The sequence below is a fragment of the Elaeis guineensis genome, chromosome 10 (genome assembly GCF_000442705.2).
Source record: "Elaeis guineensis isolate ETL-2024a chromosome 10, EG11, whole genome shotgun sequence".
Classification (NCBI taxonomy): domain Eukaryota; kingdom Viridiplantae; phylum Streptophyta; class Magnoliopsida; order Arecales; family Arecaceae; genus Elaeis; species Elaeis guineensis.
This window is the reverse complement of record NC_026002.2, coordinates 6,168,432-6,187,770: the sequence shown is the minus strand read 5'-3', so window position 1 is coordinate 6,187,770 and position 19,339 is coordinate 6,168,432. Positions and strand designations below refer to the sequence as shown.

Here is a 19,339-nt window from a genome sequence, read left to right as displayed (position 1 = left end):
ATGTTACCGTCCTCCATTGGCCACATTTATTCCGCTAACTCACGAAAAGCTTTTTTCATTCAAATCTTCCCTCTTGAGGGAGTGTTTGTTCATGACCAAAATTGGAATAGGAATCAGAATCAGAATGGCTGTATCTTCCAATGTGTTTGGTTTGTGAACAATATTGGTATTGAAATCAGAATAAAATTTGAATACTATGGGAGAGCAGGAATTGGGGTTTGGGGGATTGGGACATTCATATTCCCCTCGAAATCAAAATGCAAATGGGACTCCTCCTAACCATATAGCTAAAATGGGACTCCTCCAACCAAACACGCCCTAAAATATAAAACCATTAATTTAGCCTGCTGAACTATTATTAATAAAAAAGTAAATAGCATGTCAAAGTTTTGTATTATTGGATAAGCTGGATAAGCCAAATAATTCTAAGTTCAATCTGATTAAGACATCTAGATCTCCTGCTGTTGCTTTGTTGGCAAACATTTATCTAGCAATCTGATACATTAATGGACAAGGGGTTCTTCATTAGAAATTAAGTAGGGAACTGCAAGTCATGTAGGCAGATTGGATTGGATAATTTGAACTAGCTCAAGGATGGATAACTGAAATTTTATGACAAAAATGGATTACTAAAAATAGAACTTAGCTTAACATGAATGGTGGTTTGGTGTGAGAGGACCGAGTTTCAATAAATATCAAAAACTGGTTGAGATTTGATAGAAGTTTTACATAAACTGACATAAATTTGCATAAATGACGTCTTGACTTTATTCAATTTTTCCTTGAAAACAACACTAAATATATATTTTATAGCCGAAGAGGAATTATTATCACTTTATATTAATTATCAAAGACGAAGAAAATTTTGTGGATATCATCTTTGTTTGGTGTCTCCATTTTGGCATGGAGTTCTCAAAGCAAAAGAGAGTTTTGATTGTGGTGTCTCTCCTACTTAAAAAAAGTAAAAACATTGGGACCTACGTGGACATATATGTTCATGGACATGGTCTTTGCAAGGTTCACCATCTCCATACCAGATCTAGTATCAGTACCATCCTATTATAGTGTTAGTACATCAATACAATATCCGATTCAATGCACTGAGTATCTGCATACCAATATGGCACAGTACAGTAGATATGCCACAATACAGACCCATATGGCAAACCCACTTCTTTGTGATCTTCTTCTTAACACCTTTTATGGAGTTCTTGATAAATCTACCACTATGGCATCCAATACAAAGGCATCAATAGTTTCTTTCTAATGGTTTATTGATATGTGAAGGAATTTTAGGCATAAGACCTGGAATTTTGAATAGGTGCTCTCTGTTAAGTCAATTTTCAGATTTTGTAATTTCAACAGTTCGTAATTTTGGGTTTACTTGCTATTTGGAAACCTTCTGCCACTAAGAAGGTTGAAGTTTTGATATGGCTAGCAGCTGAAGGCAGGATTCTTGCTGCCGTTAATCACTTCATCAATTCTAGTTACATGTCCAATTTGCCATGCCATGATAGAACTACCTATTGCTTGCTTTTGAGACCTCCCTTCTGGCTTCTTAAAATCATTTTATAGAGCTTGGAGGCTAAAGCATTTGGGTTAGAATCTTCCATCAAAATAAGACCCCATTTGCCAGGGTCATAAGGAGGAGAATTTGGAAGGAGCACAATGCCAGGAGTTTTAGATATTGAACCAAGATGGAAATCAGTGTTCTGAAAAGAAAAAAAATGAGTACTTTTGTTGTTTGTGGATATCAGTTGCATCTCAGAGGTTTGACTTGTAACTCATCAAACTTTGTGATTGTTGTGTTGAATCCACTTTGGATTGGATTTTGCACAAATTTTATTCATTTCACATTGTTAGTGAAATTAATTAATGAGATTCTTCCAATCTTCTCTTTATCCAAAAAAAAAAAAAGCATTTATTAGCAGAACTCTTAACCTTATTAACTTAAATCTAATTCTCAAGAAGGAAAAAAAAAAAAAAAAATCTGACCAAATCACAGTCTGATTATGATTAAAAGCAAAGGTATTTGTCGAGTTGAACAAATGCAACCTAAGCTCAACCAAATTATACTTAGATTAAATCAATTTTTGGAACTAGATCGACATCATATTTGGGGAGGATCAGTTCATTGTACTCAGACCAATTGTTCTTTCTTTTTGATATTGTAATATATACACACATAGAGATGCGCGCACATGTGCACGCACACACACGCACGTGCACGTGCACGTGCACGCACACACACACATATATATATGATATTCAAGTTTATGTTCTTGTGATGTTTGATATAGCAATTCATGGACAATTATTATTGTATAATAACATGCAATGCACATGTATCACCTAGTCTATACAAAAGCTTTATGGACCTTTGCAAAAGTTTTCACAAGACATGTAGTAGATTGAGAATATGTTCAGATGCTGTGAGATCTTATTGGTCTGATAAGATCTCCAGGCAGTGTTCTAGTCATATATAATAAGAAAGAAACAATGGAAGGGGAGAAGTTTAGAGGATATCAGGACAGCTGCTGACAGAACACATCCCTATTTTTCAGAATAACTAATCTCTTTCTGAGGGTAAATTACCTTATCTCCAAATCTAGGGATTAGCTGCATCATAAGCTTCCTAAATTTCTTTAAGCACTTCACCCCACTATAAATTTAACATAGGATCTGTGAGGACCTTAATGTGTTGATAAGATCTTCTAACATCCAAACAGGGCCTAAATGATATAGTGATATCGACAAGGTTAGAAAAATCCATTGTACCGTGGTATGATATTCCCCATACTGAGGCATATTGATGGTGTACAGTACCATAACGTACTGTACTACAGTATTTCAAACCTCCATAAACAATAACTAGATACAGGGGACTGCCATGGTACGTACCATATCAAAGACAGTAAGCCCCCATATTGCAGTACTTCAAACATTGGATTGGATATCAACATGTCAGATGGAATGATAAACAGGTTGCCAGCAAATCCATTAGCACTTGTTATTGTGACAAGCAAATTTGTAAACTATTTGGATTTCTATGGTTCCAGGTCCATCCAAGTCCAGTTGTTAGCCAAAACATTTAATATGATCCAAGATCAGTCTGGTGGATCACAAAACATCAACTTGAATATAATCTGCATGTCTTAGATCCAATTTGAGCAGTCCTATCTGACAAGTACATTCACCATTTATCCTTGCCCTTCCCACTAAGATCCACACTTCTACCCTCTCAATGAACCTTTCATATTGTACGAGGGCCTGAAGCAAGATAAAAAAACATTGTGATTTAGCGTTTATTTAATGAGCCCTAAGAGAGAGACACGAGAAAGAGAGAGAGAGAGTATGTGATGGATTAAACATTATTTCCATCTTGACTTGAGGCAGCTAGCGTCGTGCCACTATGCTTCTGCTGAAGATATTTTCTCAGCTGCTAATCATGAAGTTAAGCTTCCTAAAACTTAAGAGAGCAAGATAGAAAAAAGAGGTGAATGATACAAATGATTAATAAAATGAGACAGATGCAAAATATGGCACTGTGATATAATTATAAACAAAGATGAATGGTATGTATTAAAAGAAAGGCTGAAATAATCTAGTCTTTTTGGAATAATTTGATGACTCCATGATATTGAACGTTTAATCACATTACGTAATCATAACTACATCTTAGAGGATCATCAATGCTGAATGAGACTCGTAAAATTTGTATATGCAAGAATGAAGAGGTAGTTTTGTCATTGGATGAGAGGAAGAAACAGGTAGAAAGAGAAAGTGTATGTATTCATAATCCTTACTCTCCTTTTGGCAGAAGGGATTTAAAGCCATACACGGTTTAGTAACAAAAATACTTAATCACTTATAATACAACATAACTCTGATTAACTTTGTAAAAGGGCCAATTGTTCCAGAGCATAATACTCCACAGAAAAAACAAATATTAACCAACTTTGCCCCTCCCACTATCTATATTCCAATGCTCCCCCTCCAACTCCCGCCTTCCAACCCACAAAGAAAAAATAAAAAAAATAAAATAAAGATAAAAAAAGAAGAAGCTAAAGCAACATCTTCTACCTTGATCAATTTGCGAATATTCCTAATGTTGACTTCTAATTTATCTTACCCAAAAACCTTGTTTCAGAACTTTTAAAAATAATAATTCATGAAGAACAGGATTCGTCGAACCAAAAGGAATGGTTCAATTCGGGGCATGTCAAACCACACTGACGGCCCACTAGGATGGTTCTGGCATTCGAAACGAAACTTCTGCGAGGATCAGGGGAGGGAGAAGGAAAAAGGGGAAAAGAGAGAAAGGGGAAAGGGAAGAAGAGGGAAAGGTTGGGGAGGCCATCGGAGGCTTGCTGAGCTAGCGGAGGGCCGCCAAGGCCTTTGGAGATTTGCCCTCCTATGGACAGGAAGAGAGAGAGAGAGGGGGGGGAAGGGAAGGAGCGGGAGAGGGCAAGGAGGCTAGTGGTGCCATCGGCGGACTGCGAATGAACGGATGTCCCTCCCCGACCTCATGCAGATCGAAACAAGGGTTGCTCTTCAACCTCCTGCTCCTTTGCTCCCTCTCTCTCTCTCCTTCCTCTTCCCTGCTCTTTCGATCATGCAAGGGCCTCTACGGCCCTTTAACAGCCACTACTGGCCTCCCTGCTCTCTCTCTCTCTTCCTCTCTCCGGTTCTCCCTCTTTCCCACTCTCTCTGCTATGTCGGTTCGGACTCGGCACGTAATGGCATAGCAGCATAAAAAATTGTGCCACTGACCAACTAATATGGGCCTCGATATTAGCATAACCAACCTTGTATAAAGTACATTACAACTAAGAGGTTCTACTCCTTCAAAGCTAGTAAGATAAAAATCAAGAATTCAGATCCTGGTGGGACGTTCCGTGGGACACTAAGACAAAGTACTATCCATGTGTTGGGACAGGGCCGTCCCGCTAGCGTCCTAGCGTTCCGATCAAGATATCTTGGGACATTCCTTATCCCAAATGTCGAAATAGGACAGCATGTCCCGTTCTATGGAAAAATCGGATCAGCCTCATCCCATAGAATTTAAAACCTTGATAAAAATAACTCCTTCGATTAAGACAATAATCCTACAAATATAATGAAAGTTTTGTTTTCTCTAACATAATATATCTAGTCTTTATTCTCTTCAGCGAAATAAGAAAACAAAAAAAATGAAAGTTAAAGAGATTAGGAGGAAGCACCTTTATTAGATGTCCACAAGAATTTGCCATTGAGGTTTTGAGGGGATACTCCACCAGCTAGCAAATTATCATTATTAGTGATGAAACAACAAGAGGAGAAAAAGCATTTTCCATCGTAATGCATCTTACAATGAAACAGTCTTCTCCAACCAAAGGTGATTTTCCAAGTTGCTCCATCAGCATACTATAATTGACTGAAGTGTAGGGAGGTGTGACACTGATATAATCAAATGATCTGCCCTCACCTGTATGAAACAATTTTTGTTGAACTATCAGTGAAGCATTAATATGAAAAAAATATTAAAATAATGAATACACCAATTTCGGCTCAATCTGGCATTGAGATATTGAAACCACAGCCACAACTAATTCACGTAAACATGTCATGGTAATTTGTTTGATATAGGAGAGCAATGCCCAGATTAGTGATGATCAAGGAACAAAGCTTATATGCACAACTTGTAACAACTTGGTTAGGTATTATACAATATCTCCAAGACATTATCTCAACTCTCAAGAACATTATAGGTTGATACATACCGAATATATGTTACAATGAAATAGACCAAAAATATTATCTCTGAAGTCAAGTAGGCTACAGGGTGCAATCGAAAGCATTTGGTTATGGCATGCTGGTGTCCAACAAAGCATGTGATTCCTCTTAAATAGTTTATATGGCTGTATTACAGCATATTGAAACTTATAGAATACAAACTTAGAGGATAGCATATAAAATTAAATCTGAAGTTCTGTGCCTCTCTATTAAGAATTATAGCCCTAGTACCTTCTTTTCCCTGCTTAGATTATTCTTTCATCTCTGTTGCTCTTGCTCTTCTATGCTCGTTTCTCCACTTTTCTCCCTCAATTTACTTCTTTCACTGGTTTCATATTTGAAGAGAAAAAAATAAAGCCAATTGGATTTGAAAATTGTTTTAGCATTTTATATTAATTTTGGTCTGATTCTTCACGAAGCTGCATAAACTGGTATCAAAGCCCCAAAGCAAACTTTGATGACAAATTAATCTTGAAGTGGGGCATCGTAAAAAAAAAAAAGAGTGATTTTAATGATAAAAGCAATGCTATTGGCAGCAAGAAGAGTATGACCAGTGGCAAGAGTAGAATCTGCAAAAGTAAGATAATGATTGCATAGGCACTAAGATAAAAATATAGTTGAGGCCTTCAAAGTGCAGCTACCACAACAAGAACCTGAGACAAAAACATGATGATCAAGGATCAAGGCAACCTAGAGAAGCTCAGCTAGTCTAAAGGGTCGATAATACATCAATCAAGAAAAAAGCATCGGAATTAGTTGTCAGTGAGCCATTCTTGGAAGTTGAAACAGCCAAACTTTTTGAATATCAAAAAATAAGCTTGATAAACTTTTGATGAATGACATCAAGATAAAATAATGCATTGACCCGTTCCTTGTTAAAATTTAGAATGTAATCCCATTAAACATCCATCATAGTATTGGAGGCCTTGACATCATTGACTGAGAAACAGTAGAGCAACAATCTAACAGATCAATCTCAAAAAAATGTGTTTCTAGGAATTCATCATCAAATTTTGGAGATCCATGATGGATTGGATGCCACCAAATGATCTAAAAGATCTAATGTATGAGAAGAAGCATTTGTTGTAGTTTATGTCCAAATTAGGCTTAGTTTTGTTGCTTTAACTTTTGAGCTTTATTTTCAGTTAATTTTCTATTTATTGAGGATAGCAACTCTTGGTTTTATCTTTAGGTAATACGTTATGCATTCCTTATTTTTATAATTTCCATATCAATTTCTTGGGTTGTTTCAATTGGATTTTTGGGTCCAGTTATGAGAAAAAATAGCATCTAGAGGTCCTACTATTTGGGTCAAGATAGGATAAGTATTAAACTAGTTAGGCTTGTTATTTGAAGAGATCGTGATGGCCTTTCATGTGGGAATGAACTTTATTACTTCAGATAAGTCTTCAGATTGTCTCTTTATGAGGAAAGTATAAGGAAAATTTTCTATTAGTGTCTTTTGTGTTAAGGAATCATTACTCACAAATTCATATGATGTCTCTATCTATAGAAGGAGAAAAACAATGGTGTAAAATTAGTTTTGCTGAATGGATGAAAGCTTCTTTACTCTTTCTATCAAGCATTGTAGCCCTACCATCTTTTCTATATCCAGATTTCTCTCAAATATCCATTCCTGTCTCACTCTCTTTTGTCCGCTGTTCACCCTTTAAATTACCCTCTTTTCTTGATTTATGCTATTTAAAGAGTAAAAATCAGATCCGCAAATTATTTAAGCAATTTAACTAAATTCTACATTCTGATTCTTTGTCAAGCTGAATTGAAAAGGGTGCATTAGCATCAATAATGACATACACAAGCATTTAGAGTATTTATGGCACAAGTATATGTCTAGTCACTATGGGCTCCCACCAAGGGTAGTCAGGTAATATTTAGGACGATGCATCATTAAGTTTTTTATATCTTCATGATATAGTGTTAATTGATAAGATGATTAAGATTAAATTTTTAATTGAATATATGGAGAAAAATAAGGGGTTAAAAAATAAGAAAACCAAAATAAAAATGAAATTGGCATTCTTTTCAAAATTAATGGTCATGAAATACACCAAGTAACTGGTTTTGTTATATAAAATCTATTATACAAAATAATAAAGAGACAGATGAAGACTTGTGAACAGGGAAAAGCTGGAGCTTGCTGGATGAAGTGGAGAAATGCCTCTACATTGGTGTGTCACATTCATAACTTGATGATTTAAAGAAGAAAAAGTATAGAACAGCAATAAGACCTCAGCTCCATTGTATGGATCAAAATGTTTTCCAATAAAGAAGATCCAAGAAGAGAAGTTGAATGTAATATATATGATAGAGTTAAGATGGATGTAAGGTAAAACTAGAAAGGATAAAGTGAGGAATGAGTATATAATGGGAACTGTCGAAGTTACAGCAATTGAGGACAAAGTGTTTGAAGAACCAATTAAGATGGTATGGACATGTACAACAAAGATCTAAAGTGGCTCCAATTAGGAAAGGCAATCAAATTTTTGTCAAAGGACTTCATCAAAGGATTTAGGAGGGAAGGGATATAGTGACTGATGGAATTATAGAAAAGGATATGGAAAAGCCTGAAAAGGAATGCTTGGTGAAGGAAGATTCATAAATGCAACCATAATCAGTTGGGATAAGGTTTAATGGTTACAGCTATGGTTTTTTATTTAGCATAATTGGTACAATTTTGGAGATGGTGGGCCTTGGTGCAATGATAAGATTGTTCCATTATGATCTGGGAGTCAAGGGTTCAAAACATGGAAACAGATTTTTCACATGTAGGGATAAGACTGTGTACATCTAACCCTCCCTAGACCATGCAATGGTGGGAGCCTTTTGCACTAGGACGCCCTTTTACATAAATAGTACATTTTTGGCATTTGACTAACAGTTCTATACATTTTGTATTTGGTTACCTCTCATGTCTCATCATTTGGCCCTCTTTGTAGACACCATCAATCATTACCCTCTAGGATGTAGTTAGGCTTGATGTTCAATGGGGTCTTTGTAGGCAAAACAATATGTCAATATTTTACCCAAAAACCCTTTCCAAACTGAAGTCATAGGAATTAGAACTCCAGTTGCAGGTCAGACCAGTCTCATTGTTTTTTAGAGTTTAGACCTATGAAAAGATGAAGAGCAAAAAGCAGGTGATTGGAGAAAATAAATTTTACAAGCCTTGGTTCCTCATATAGCATTCATGAGAATGCCTTGTTGTTGATTGCCATGCTTTTTAATATTATCAAACTTGAGGTCAACTGACTTCTTATCATTACAAGAAAATTGCTAGAAGATAAGAAAGTCTGAATGTCCTTATTCTTATTTTTATAAGCAAGCATATTACAATTATAACGAATTGCATATGCAAAACTGATTTCTTCACACTCGGACCAAAAGCCTATCTGTAAATATGAATTAACTTGTTGACAACATCAAAAGCCTTCAAGTTCAAAAAAGAAGCATCTCATTTGTTAAATTGTTAGTTCTAAAGAAAGGATTAGACAGTCTACAACAATAAAGGAGCACATCATGTAGATCATCTGAATGCACATACAATAATTGCACATTTAGGCTATACTTTGTTCCTATTGGCAAGCCAACCTTTAACAAAGCATTCAAGGTTGTCTTGAATAGTTCAGATCAAGGTCCGCAATCTTAGTACCAAGTATCACACCAATACTTTGCCAGTTCGTTATGGTACAGTATGGTATGAACCCATTATTAAGACAGCTCCTAACCCCTTTTATTAACTTTTTACCACAATATTTCCTCAGATTGAGCAATACGGGTTGGTACGGTATGACTCGCATGCCAGTTTTGGGCAGTACCAAGTGGTATGATATTGTTCGGCTCCGTTTGGGTCCGTATGGGCCAGTTCAAGGCCTGTACTGACCCAGATAATGTTTTCATGTTAGTTCAAACTCTATATAAATTGATATGCCTCGAACTAGGTAATACGGGGTGGTGCAGCAAAAGTTACTCTAATCATAAATTCAATATAGGCTCTCAAATAAGAACATGTGCAATTAGATGGATACCTAGGGAGTGTTCAGCTTGCTCCAAGAAACTTTCTACACGGACTGTATGTATTACTGAAACATCAAGAAATCCAGTCCACTCTAAATTGGGTTGCAACACTTCAGAAACAACCCAAGGATCCATCTCAACAAAGTGCACCTGAAAGGAGAAAATGCAGAAACAAAATTAAACTATAAATAACATATCCCTCAAAGGATGACAAAATCAACCCAAATTATAAATTTACATTTGAAAATTGAAAAGGCTAGCATGGTTGCATATGCATATGCATGTGAGGCTTTAAAAGCCACATGGACTCACTAGCTCAAACATTCATACTTCCATCTTAAAAGAACACTGATGCTCTTCCTATTTATTTGATATATGAATTGCCACCAGCCCACATTGGTATCTTTATTAAATGAATCCCAATTTTAGTATTCTTGAGAATGCCATCTCCAATTGATGCATCCATGTAACTAAGTAGTTTCTTATGCTCATATGAAATTAGAATTTTCCATTCCCTGCTGATGTAGTGATATAGTAGAGGCCTTAAAATAAAGTAGGGCTTTGATTGCTTGATCAAGAACATGGAAGGATATTTTAGGCCCTTCTGCATGAAGTTCTAATAGAATCAATCTCAGCCCTTGAGTTATTAATGGTCTACATTTGATCATAAAATAAGTTTGTATTTGATCCTAAGTCACATGTTAATTTTTTTATAAAGGTTCCTCAGTCCTTCGGTAACTTATAGTCTTAGTTACTAAGCAGCCAACTTAATTTATTAGGTTGCTTAGTCCCAAGTAGAGTGGGCTCTGTATATTTGTATGGACTAGTGAAAGATAGTCGTGTCTGGCATGGTATGAGTTGTGTTAGTGAATGAGAAAGACAAAAGCATTTTCTCTCTTGTTTCCATCCCTCTCTCTCTCTACCATATTTTTTTACTCTCTTGCCTACATACTTCCTTTGTTTTCTCTCTTCTTTCTTCATCAATTCCTTCTTTATTCTGCAGAAATCTGTAGAGCAATCCGAAGTTTGATTTTGAGTCCAAATGGAACCTACGATTTTAACCTTAAACCCTAAGGTTCCTCTTTCTAACATCAAACCATATTCCCTAGACCCTAGGAAGGATCTAAAAACCCTAAGAAAACTTTTCCTAACACCAAAAAATATCAAATCCTGGAAAGGACCTAGAAAGCCTAATCCTTACCTTTAATCCACTAAATTATTATGTATGTCCTATTTTTTATGATAGGATAGCAAGGCAACCGATTATCTGCTCCCCAATTTGTCTCACCATTTAGGCCCCTAAGCATAAGCAGGTCATCTCCTAATTTGTTTTACATCAGTTTGCTATCAGAGCCAAACTTCCTGATCCTTTTCACCTTCTTTTTACTTCATTGTTTGACCTCTTCTCTCCTTTTTCCAGCATGGTTTCACATTCTGATTTAAACAATAGGCTTGAGGACTTCACCCAAGACTATAAGGGCATTAAGCAACATGTTATAATCCTTCAACAAGACATGACTTCTGTTAAATCTTTCTTGGACGTGATAAAACAAATCCTAGTACCATTAATCCAACAAATGAAAATCAAAATCAAAATCATAGAGCTGAAAGATATTGAAATAAAATCCTCTTCTACTCCACAACTTTCGCATGTTAGCACTCAAACAGCCACTCTTGAAACCCCTGCTTGAGTGATTGGATCAAAGTAACTAAAGTGGATTGTGAAGTAAAACTCAAGATGGCTGATTTTCATATTGGACATGATCTAGACCATGCTCTTAAAAGCTACTTCAAGTGGTATTGGCTTGCAAAAAAGCATCGACTCCTGTTTGCATAAGTGAAATTGAAGGAGACAACATAGGTATGGCGAAATAAATAATAACAAAACAACTATACCACTCTTCAAACTTGGAAGGACATGAATATAGTCTGATAATGTATTTTGTTCCACCAAATTATAGAGAATCTATCTTGTATTTACCTGATTAGCGTAGGCAGCTTCATGGTAGAAGAATACATACCAGTATACCATAGTTTGGTGGCACCATCTGAGTCCCCTTCGAATGAGAACGTGATGATTTAGATGAACCATCAAGGTCTAAACTCCCAAATTTCAGCTGGGTTAGCAGCCAACCAACCAAATCTACATGATGAAGGATGCAGGTGGTTGTGTACTAGATAGAGGATGATCTAAAGAAGAGATCTATCCAAAGCAAGGTTTCCCATATGGGTCAGTACAGTACTATACCGGACATACCATATCATATCGGCACTCGATACGTGAAACCTTACTGTACTGCAAATTGACACTATAATAGGATGGTACTGACACAGGGTTCTGTACTGAGGGTCCGAAACGGCAAATCTTGGTCCAAAGAATGCTACCTCAAGTCTCCTCAAATCAGACCAATCAGCACTAGCAATGAGCCCCTCAAAATCATCAACAGCTTCAACAACAGACAGCTACAAGCAATCACATCCTTCAAGGTTGAAAATTTGGTCCAGTGAGTCCTAGATACAAGGTTGAAATCTATGCTTTACTTGCAAGGGGTTTGGCCGTTTCTCTACAGTGTCCTAATTGATTGATGATTTCACTTAAAAAGCCCTTCTTTCACTAATACAAGTTCTGAGCAAAAGGCCAATGGAGTCCTAGGATCAAAAGAGTGTAACAAAGAGAAAAGTGAGGGTAACAAAGATGACGTGCATCATTGTGTGGCCCTTTGTCCACTTTTCATAGCTTAATACACATATGAGAATGAAGATTGGAGGTGATGCAGCATCTTTCAAACCAAAGTGCGACTCAATGGCCAATTATGTATGGTAAGTGACTGTGGAAATCGCTCTGCACCAATGTTATATCTATCTAAAGATGCATTTCAAAGCTTGGTTAAGAAATAGAGGCACATCCACAGCCATGCAAGGAGGCATTGGTGAACAGCACAAACTTAAAACTCTATGAAAATGCCTTGTCACCTATTCAAATAGAGACTTAATTCATATTATTCAATGTGATGTGCTACTAGCGAATTTATGTCATATCCTCCTTGGGTGCCCTTGGCATTTTGGCTGCAAAGTGCAATATGATGCAAGGTTTGTCATCTCAGTATTGGACCCCATACCCATGCCATCCTGTTACAATGTCTATACATGGTTCGATACGGTACAAGACTATTTACAGAGTGTCGATACGGTATGAGACTGCACCAATATGCCCCATATCTGACGGTATGGAAGACTATGATGGGTACACCAACACTTACTCATTTAGACAGTCACTGCAAGATGAATTACATATGTGCCAAAAATTTACAACCTACAAAGTTGAAGTAGATTGCGGATGAAGTACATGATAAAGTACATATCGGCGACTACATGATGAAGTACGTATGATGGCTACTACGCCAACACATACTCATTTCGACATGGTCACTACATGATGAAGTACATATGTGCTAAAAATTTACAACCTACAAAGTTGAAGTAGGCTGCTGGAACTTTCCTTCTACAACAAGTTTGGCCAAGTATGGTTAGCTTCTTGGCTTCCTTCCCCAGCTTGACGAAGTTGAGTTTCCTAAAGTGACAAGAATTGATGTAGCAAAGGAGGAATCAAAATGATGGATAGCTCTGAATTGATCCATCAAGAACATGGAAGGGTATTTATGCCCTTATCCGACTACATGGAATTCTTATGAAATTAACTATGGTCCATTTTTTGAGTGAAAAATTAACCATGGTCCTTGACCTTTGAACAGTGCATATTTCATTGTGAAACAAGTTTATATTTGGTTTAGAGAAATGATGCTAGATTATTTGGCCCTAATGTTAGCTGACCTACAAGTTGCTTGGGTCTCGGTTTACATTTTTTTTTCTAATATATTTAGCTACATTATCCTCGAATAAATTAGAGACCAAGTTACTTAGCAGCCCAGTTATTTTTTTTATCTTATTTGATTATTTAGTCCCTAATAATGTTCACCATCTTGATACTGGACCCTGCACCAATACCATCATGCTTCAGTATCGGTACACCTAGAAGGGTCCATTTAGTGTACCAATGTTCAGTACGCCTCCCATACCACATATTGGTGGGGTATCGATACAGTACAATATGCCTGGTACACATTAGTCCCAACTAGTATGGTGTACCATGGTCCCTAAGTCATGTGGACTTTATACATATAGTATGGGATAGTGAAAGAATGGTCATCAATTGCATGGTACGAGTTGTGTTATTGAATAAACAAGTTAACTCTCTAAAAGACCAATGTTTTTCCATCTCAACCAATAAGGAGCTTCTTAAGAGGCGAAGGGAACTGCCCAAGGCTATAAGGTTAGGAAGGAGAGGAGGGCATAGCTTTAAAAGTGGAGTTGTCCCTCAGAGATGAAGGAGCTGTTCGTTCGCCCAGGGCCCGAAGTATTGTGCTATCCCCCCGCCTAAGGTTTTAGAGGTTGCTGAGTGGAGCACCCATGTGACGGGTCGTTGCCACTCCACTCTATCCCGGTCCTGGGAAAGGATTCGGGTGATGAGTCAGAAGCCGCCTATGAAGGGAGGTATGCCCTTGGAATACTGGATGTGTTGCAGATATCCGTGCAATCCATATCTTCGGGGCGATTTACTCTTCTTCATTAGGGAGAAGCTTCGACCAAAAGAAAATACCAAATTGATAACAAATTGATAATATATGTACGATTACCACTTGTATCATAAACGATTTTTATACTTACTATAGGAGCGATCTCAAACTGCCAACCAATGGAGTAGTATGATGAATACATCGAATAGTTTTGGAGAAGACATGAAACAAATTGAAAAGAAAGTCGTAACAGGCTAGGAAGTAATATGACTTAACCCATCAGTGCCATTACCTTGCCCTGACCAAGTGTTCCAATCCACTCCCTACCATATCCCGAGTGTTCGCCAGATAGAGGTCCAATGAGTGGGCTATGTTAATGTTGAAGCTATAGTCTGCTGGGCTAATTAATCCACTGCAATGAAAGATCGATCCACCACAAATAAATGTAAGGATTGGTTCGGTATTTCACCCTCTTTGGAGGATAAATCGAATAAAGATACATCAGAGAGTCCCAATCCCAAATTAGACCAATGGAATTCTGTCTGCTAGAATAAGAAAAAGTGCTTCCGAATTGATCTCATCCTTATAATGATAATTTTTCTTTTTAAGAAAATCGAAATGAAATAAAGAATAAAGCACAAAAAAATAAGTAAATAGAAAAAAATTAAGTAGAAGGTAGAAGAGCCCAGATGCCAAATGAACAAATTCAAACTCGAAAGAGATCTTTCTGATTCTCGAAGAATGAGGGGCAAAGCCCTCTTTATCTCTAGCAACTTCTTTCTTTACTCTTTCTCTTCCCTGCCTATTTCCTTTATTTTCTCTTCTTTCTTGTATGAATTCCTCCTTTAACCTGCAGATACATATAGAATAGCTTGAAGTTTGATCTTAAGTCAATTTGGAACCTATAGTTTTAACCTTAAAACCCTAATAATCCAATCCTAACATTAGACCCCATTCTTTAAACAATAGGAAGGATCTGGAAACCCAAAAAAAGCTTTTCCTAACATAACAGTATAACATTATCCCTAAACCTTAGGAGTGATCTAGAAAGCCTACCTCCTTTTTTTCTGGTGAATAAAGCCTACCTCCTACTTTCAATCCACTAAATTGTTCACTTTTGTCATGTTTTCTGTGACAGAAAGCAAGGCAACTGATTACCTATACCCTAATTTCTCTCACCCCTTAGACCCATCTACACATAAGCAGGCCATCCTAAGTTGTCATGCATCAAGGTCCTTGCATAATTTTCTGGAAGTTAACTATGAAACCCTTTTGCACCTAAGAGGTCATTAAATGCAAAAACTGATCTGTCACACATAATTTCATCATCTGACATTCTGCTCAAATTCTTATAATGATTTGGTCCTTTGGAGGGACTATGGAGAAAACAACTAATGCAGGATCAATTGAAGGCAAAAAGGACTCATCTTGCATGAGGATCTCACAACTGCTACAAAATAGAGGTAATATAATATTATAATTAAGAAGCGTGGACTCGGTACCGGAGCCCGTAACGGCCGACCGATGGTATGGGTCAGTACGGATTTGTACCATATCATACCGGATCGACGCAAACCGAAACAAGGAAAGGAAGGGAATCGGGAGGAGGAAAATATAGAAAGAGAGAGAAATAGAAAGAGAGAGGAAGAAAGAAAAGGAGGGAGGGGAAGGAGTCGAAGGGGCCGCCAGACAACCTCCGACTGGCCGTCGTGGACACCGGACAGTGCAGTCCATGCGCGCGGTGTCGCAGGCATGAAACAGAGACGGCATCCCTGTTTTACGGGGTTTTTTTAAAAAATCAGAACTTAAGTAAAGCCGGCAAATGGTTTGCCAGCTTCACTGTTTTTGCTTTTTTTAAAAAAATTCAAAAAAATGAAGCCGGCAATCCGATTGCGGACTTCACTATTTTTAAATTTTGTTAAAAAACCTCTTAAACAATAAAGCCGGCAAATAGTTTGCCGGCTTCTTTGTTCATCTCCATTTTTAAAAAAGAGCCGACGGGTGAACAAAGGTTGTCGTCCCTGTTCCGTGGCCGCGACTCCACTCACACGGTTTCAGCTATCCGCTGGCCACAACGGCCATCCTGAAACCTACGGCAGCCCCTTCGCTGTCCCATCCTTTATCCGGTGAGTCACTCCTCTCTCTCTCTCTCTTCTCTCTCGTTTAACAGCAATATGGGGCGAACCGAGCCGTGGAGGCGTCCGCGGCCCTCCGACGGCCACAGTAGGCCACCGCCACCTCCGACGGCATTCTCCTCTCTCTCTCTTCCTCTCTTTCCCTCTCTTTCTCCCTCGATGCCGGCGTGTGCTACTTTCCAAGCCGAAACCGTCCCGGTTCCCCGTCGGTCCGATTCGGCATGCCCCGAGCCGTCCGAGTTGGGACAGTTCTGAAAACCTTGATTATAATATATAGTACTTCATTCCATTCAAGCTAGAGAAGTAATGCAAGACTAAGTAGGGAAGGCCTGCAATGTGTGGAGGATCTAAAAATCTAAAAACGCTAGGGTTTAGGCTCAGGTTTCCCCTTGCTGTCTAGCTGCAAAAAACAGGACAGAAAATTGTAAACTAAGGATTTTTGGGCTGATAAAAGCTGTTTAAACAAGCACTGAAAGTTTAAGGATTCTAATAGATCCCAGACAACCAAAAAATGAAAGTTCTATGACAATCCAAAACAGTTTAATGTCAATTTTAAGTATTATTTTCAGAGAACAGTTCAATAATTTGTGGAATTTAGTACAGGATTGCAAATTTTATTGGACCACAGACTCAAAAAGATTGCCTAGGCTAGGGGTCAATTGAGATGCAATAAAGAAGACCGACAGAGAATTAAAGATGACCGCTGAGAAGTCCAAACTCTTAGTGTTCTATGTTCTCTGTGCACAGATCCTTTGGACAAAACGGTGAAACAACTTAAATGGTTAAAATCTATATCCAGAATGGGTCTGTCTATAAATTGCAGCAATATGATCAATTGACAGCACAGAATAATGAAATACAAAAGATGGAAAACAGAATCAGATATGAAGAAGGAAGAAGAACGAGAGAGAAGGGGACGTAAGGGGTAGCAGAACCAGGCTCCAAGCAGCTCCTCTTATTCAAAACATTTCTGCATATCTCCTGTTGATGCCACAACAAGGCTTCATATAAGGCAATCAGATTCCTGTACTTTCCTAATTTGAGCCTAACTAGGATTCAATCACATTAGAAAACAAAATCTATCAAAACTCCTTAACTAACTGACTAACCAAATGTTAACCATGACTCTCAACTCAAGCAGACACTGTGGCAATCACCGTTAACAGTAATGTCCCCTAATTAACTTTGAATCTGATCTAAAAACAACATCTAAAAAATAGAACCAAAGGCTAATCAATTAGTGATAAATCCGGGCTATTGGATGAAAATCCAGCTGCTCCTTGCTTCATTGATGTTCCTTGCAGCAGAGTGAGGCCCTAAAATATCTCAATTGCTGCTCCAATTTGCAGACACAGCCCTCTATTGCCTCGAATAGCGATTTGACCACTTCCAAGACTGATTCTTGTAGCTGTTGCACCTTAGGCCTCAGCAACTTGTCTTTAATGATCATTGCATCAGGAATGTTTCAGAAGTTCTGAAATTTATACTGAGTGCAGGACCTTCAAATCGTGAATCATCAAGGCACCAAGAAATTTTTTACAAGATCCAACCAGCATCATTTTATGGAGGTACACTTTGCTATCATCTCAACATTCTCAATAGAATTACTTAAGCACTTAACCTAGAAAACCATCTATTAAAGCAAAGAGTATAAATAAACTGTGCAGAAAAAGATCCTCAAGAAATGTAGATTGGAGCTTACACTGGAGAATTCATAATAAGATTCATCTCTAAACAAAAGTCTGACCGAGGTTTAAGCAACATTGATGCAGCAATTATATATCATTTTGCTAGACTATGTAGCATGGTTCACCGAACCACCATCAATCAAATAGTGCAAGGCATGCCAGACCATACTGGCAGCCTACCAGTGCGGTTCAAGCATTCAATTCGCAACACCGGCGAAAACAAAGTGAGGGAGAAGGAAAGAGAGGAAGAGAGAGAGAGAAGATGGAAAGAAGGAGAGGGAAAGACTGGCAATGGCCCACTGAGGCAACTGAAGGGCCGTTGAGGCCTCTAAAGCTCCACCCTCCTTCGAAGAGATGAGAATAGAGAGAGAGGGGGGAAGGGAAGGAGAGAAATGAAAGGAGGGCAAAATGACAGGGAGGCTGGTGGTGGCCGTTGGAGGGCCACCAAGGCCCCTGGATGGTTGGATCCCCCCCCTCCCCGAGCCTTTGCTAAGTCGAAATAGGGATGAAAAAATTAAACATGATGAAACAAGGGTGGGTTGCCCCAATTTCGATCCAACAAAGGTGCGGAGGGTGATCTGGCTAGTCAAGGGCCTCAGTACTCCTCCAGCGACCACCATCGGCCTCTCCTCCCACTCTATTCTCGTCTCTTCGAAGGAAGGCAGAGCTCCAAAGGCCTCGGCGGTCCTCTGTCGGGCTCTTTTTCCTCTCCCTCCCTCCCACCTCTCTCTCTTTTCCTCACTGGTTCTCCCTCTCCTCCGCTTTCTTTGCTGTGATGGTTCGGGCCCAGTACAGTCCAATACGGGGGCATATCGAACTGTATCTCCAGCCGATCGGCATAGGTTCTAGTTCCAGTTCTACCGGCCTTGTTGTGTGGTATAATCATAAACCATAAAGAAAAAGGTATGATGCATTACTGGGAAAAGTGATATTCATATGCCTTGTGACGATAATTGGTTTCAAGCTTGCATCTTATTCTAGTAAACACTATATCCAACAAAGTGCAATTAGAACTAGTCTATTTTCTTCTGGTCAAAGGCAGAACAGCAATTTTGTGCAAGATCAAATGCATTTTCATCACTCCCATCAAATTGAATTATAACACACACACACACACACATATGCATACACA

General features: G+C 38.2%; 1 protein-coding gene across 4 annotated transcripts in view; it reads right to left on the bottom strand.

Annotated features, from left to right (window-relative positions):
- The window catches only part of LOC105053467 (uncharacterized), a 45,232-nt gene that overhangs the window by 19,669 nt on the left and 6,224 nt on the right, over positions 1 to 19,339 (bottom strand). For 3 of the 4 annotated variants that reach the window (XR_833462.4, XM_073244756.1, XM_010934628.3), the window contains exons 6-8: positions 9,822 to 9,960; positions 5,352 to 5,467; positions 5,223 to 5,279 (exon numbers count right to left, since the gene is read on the bottom strand). Coding sequence is in view for 3 of the 4 variants with exons in the window: in XM_073244756.1 (XP_073100857.1) it covers positions 5,223 to 5,279; positions 5,352 to 5,467; positions 9,822 to 9,960 (312 nt within the window). In the remaining variant the exon portion in view is untranslated. Of the gene's footprint in view, positions 1 to 3,031; positions 3,271 to 5,222; positions 5,280 to 5,351; positions 5,468 to 9,821; positions 9,961 to 19,339 lie in introns of those variants that run through there. The other variant, XM_019853185.3, reaches the window with a different exon arrangement.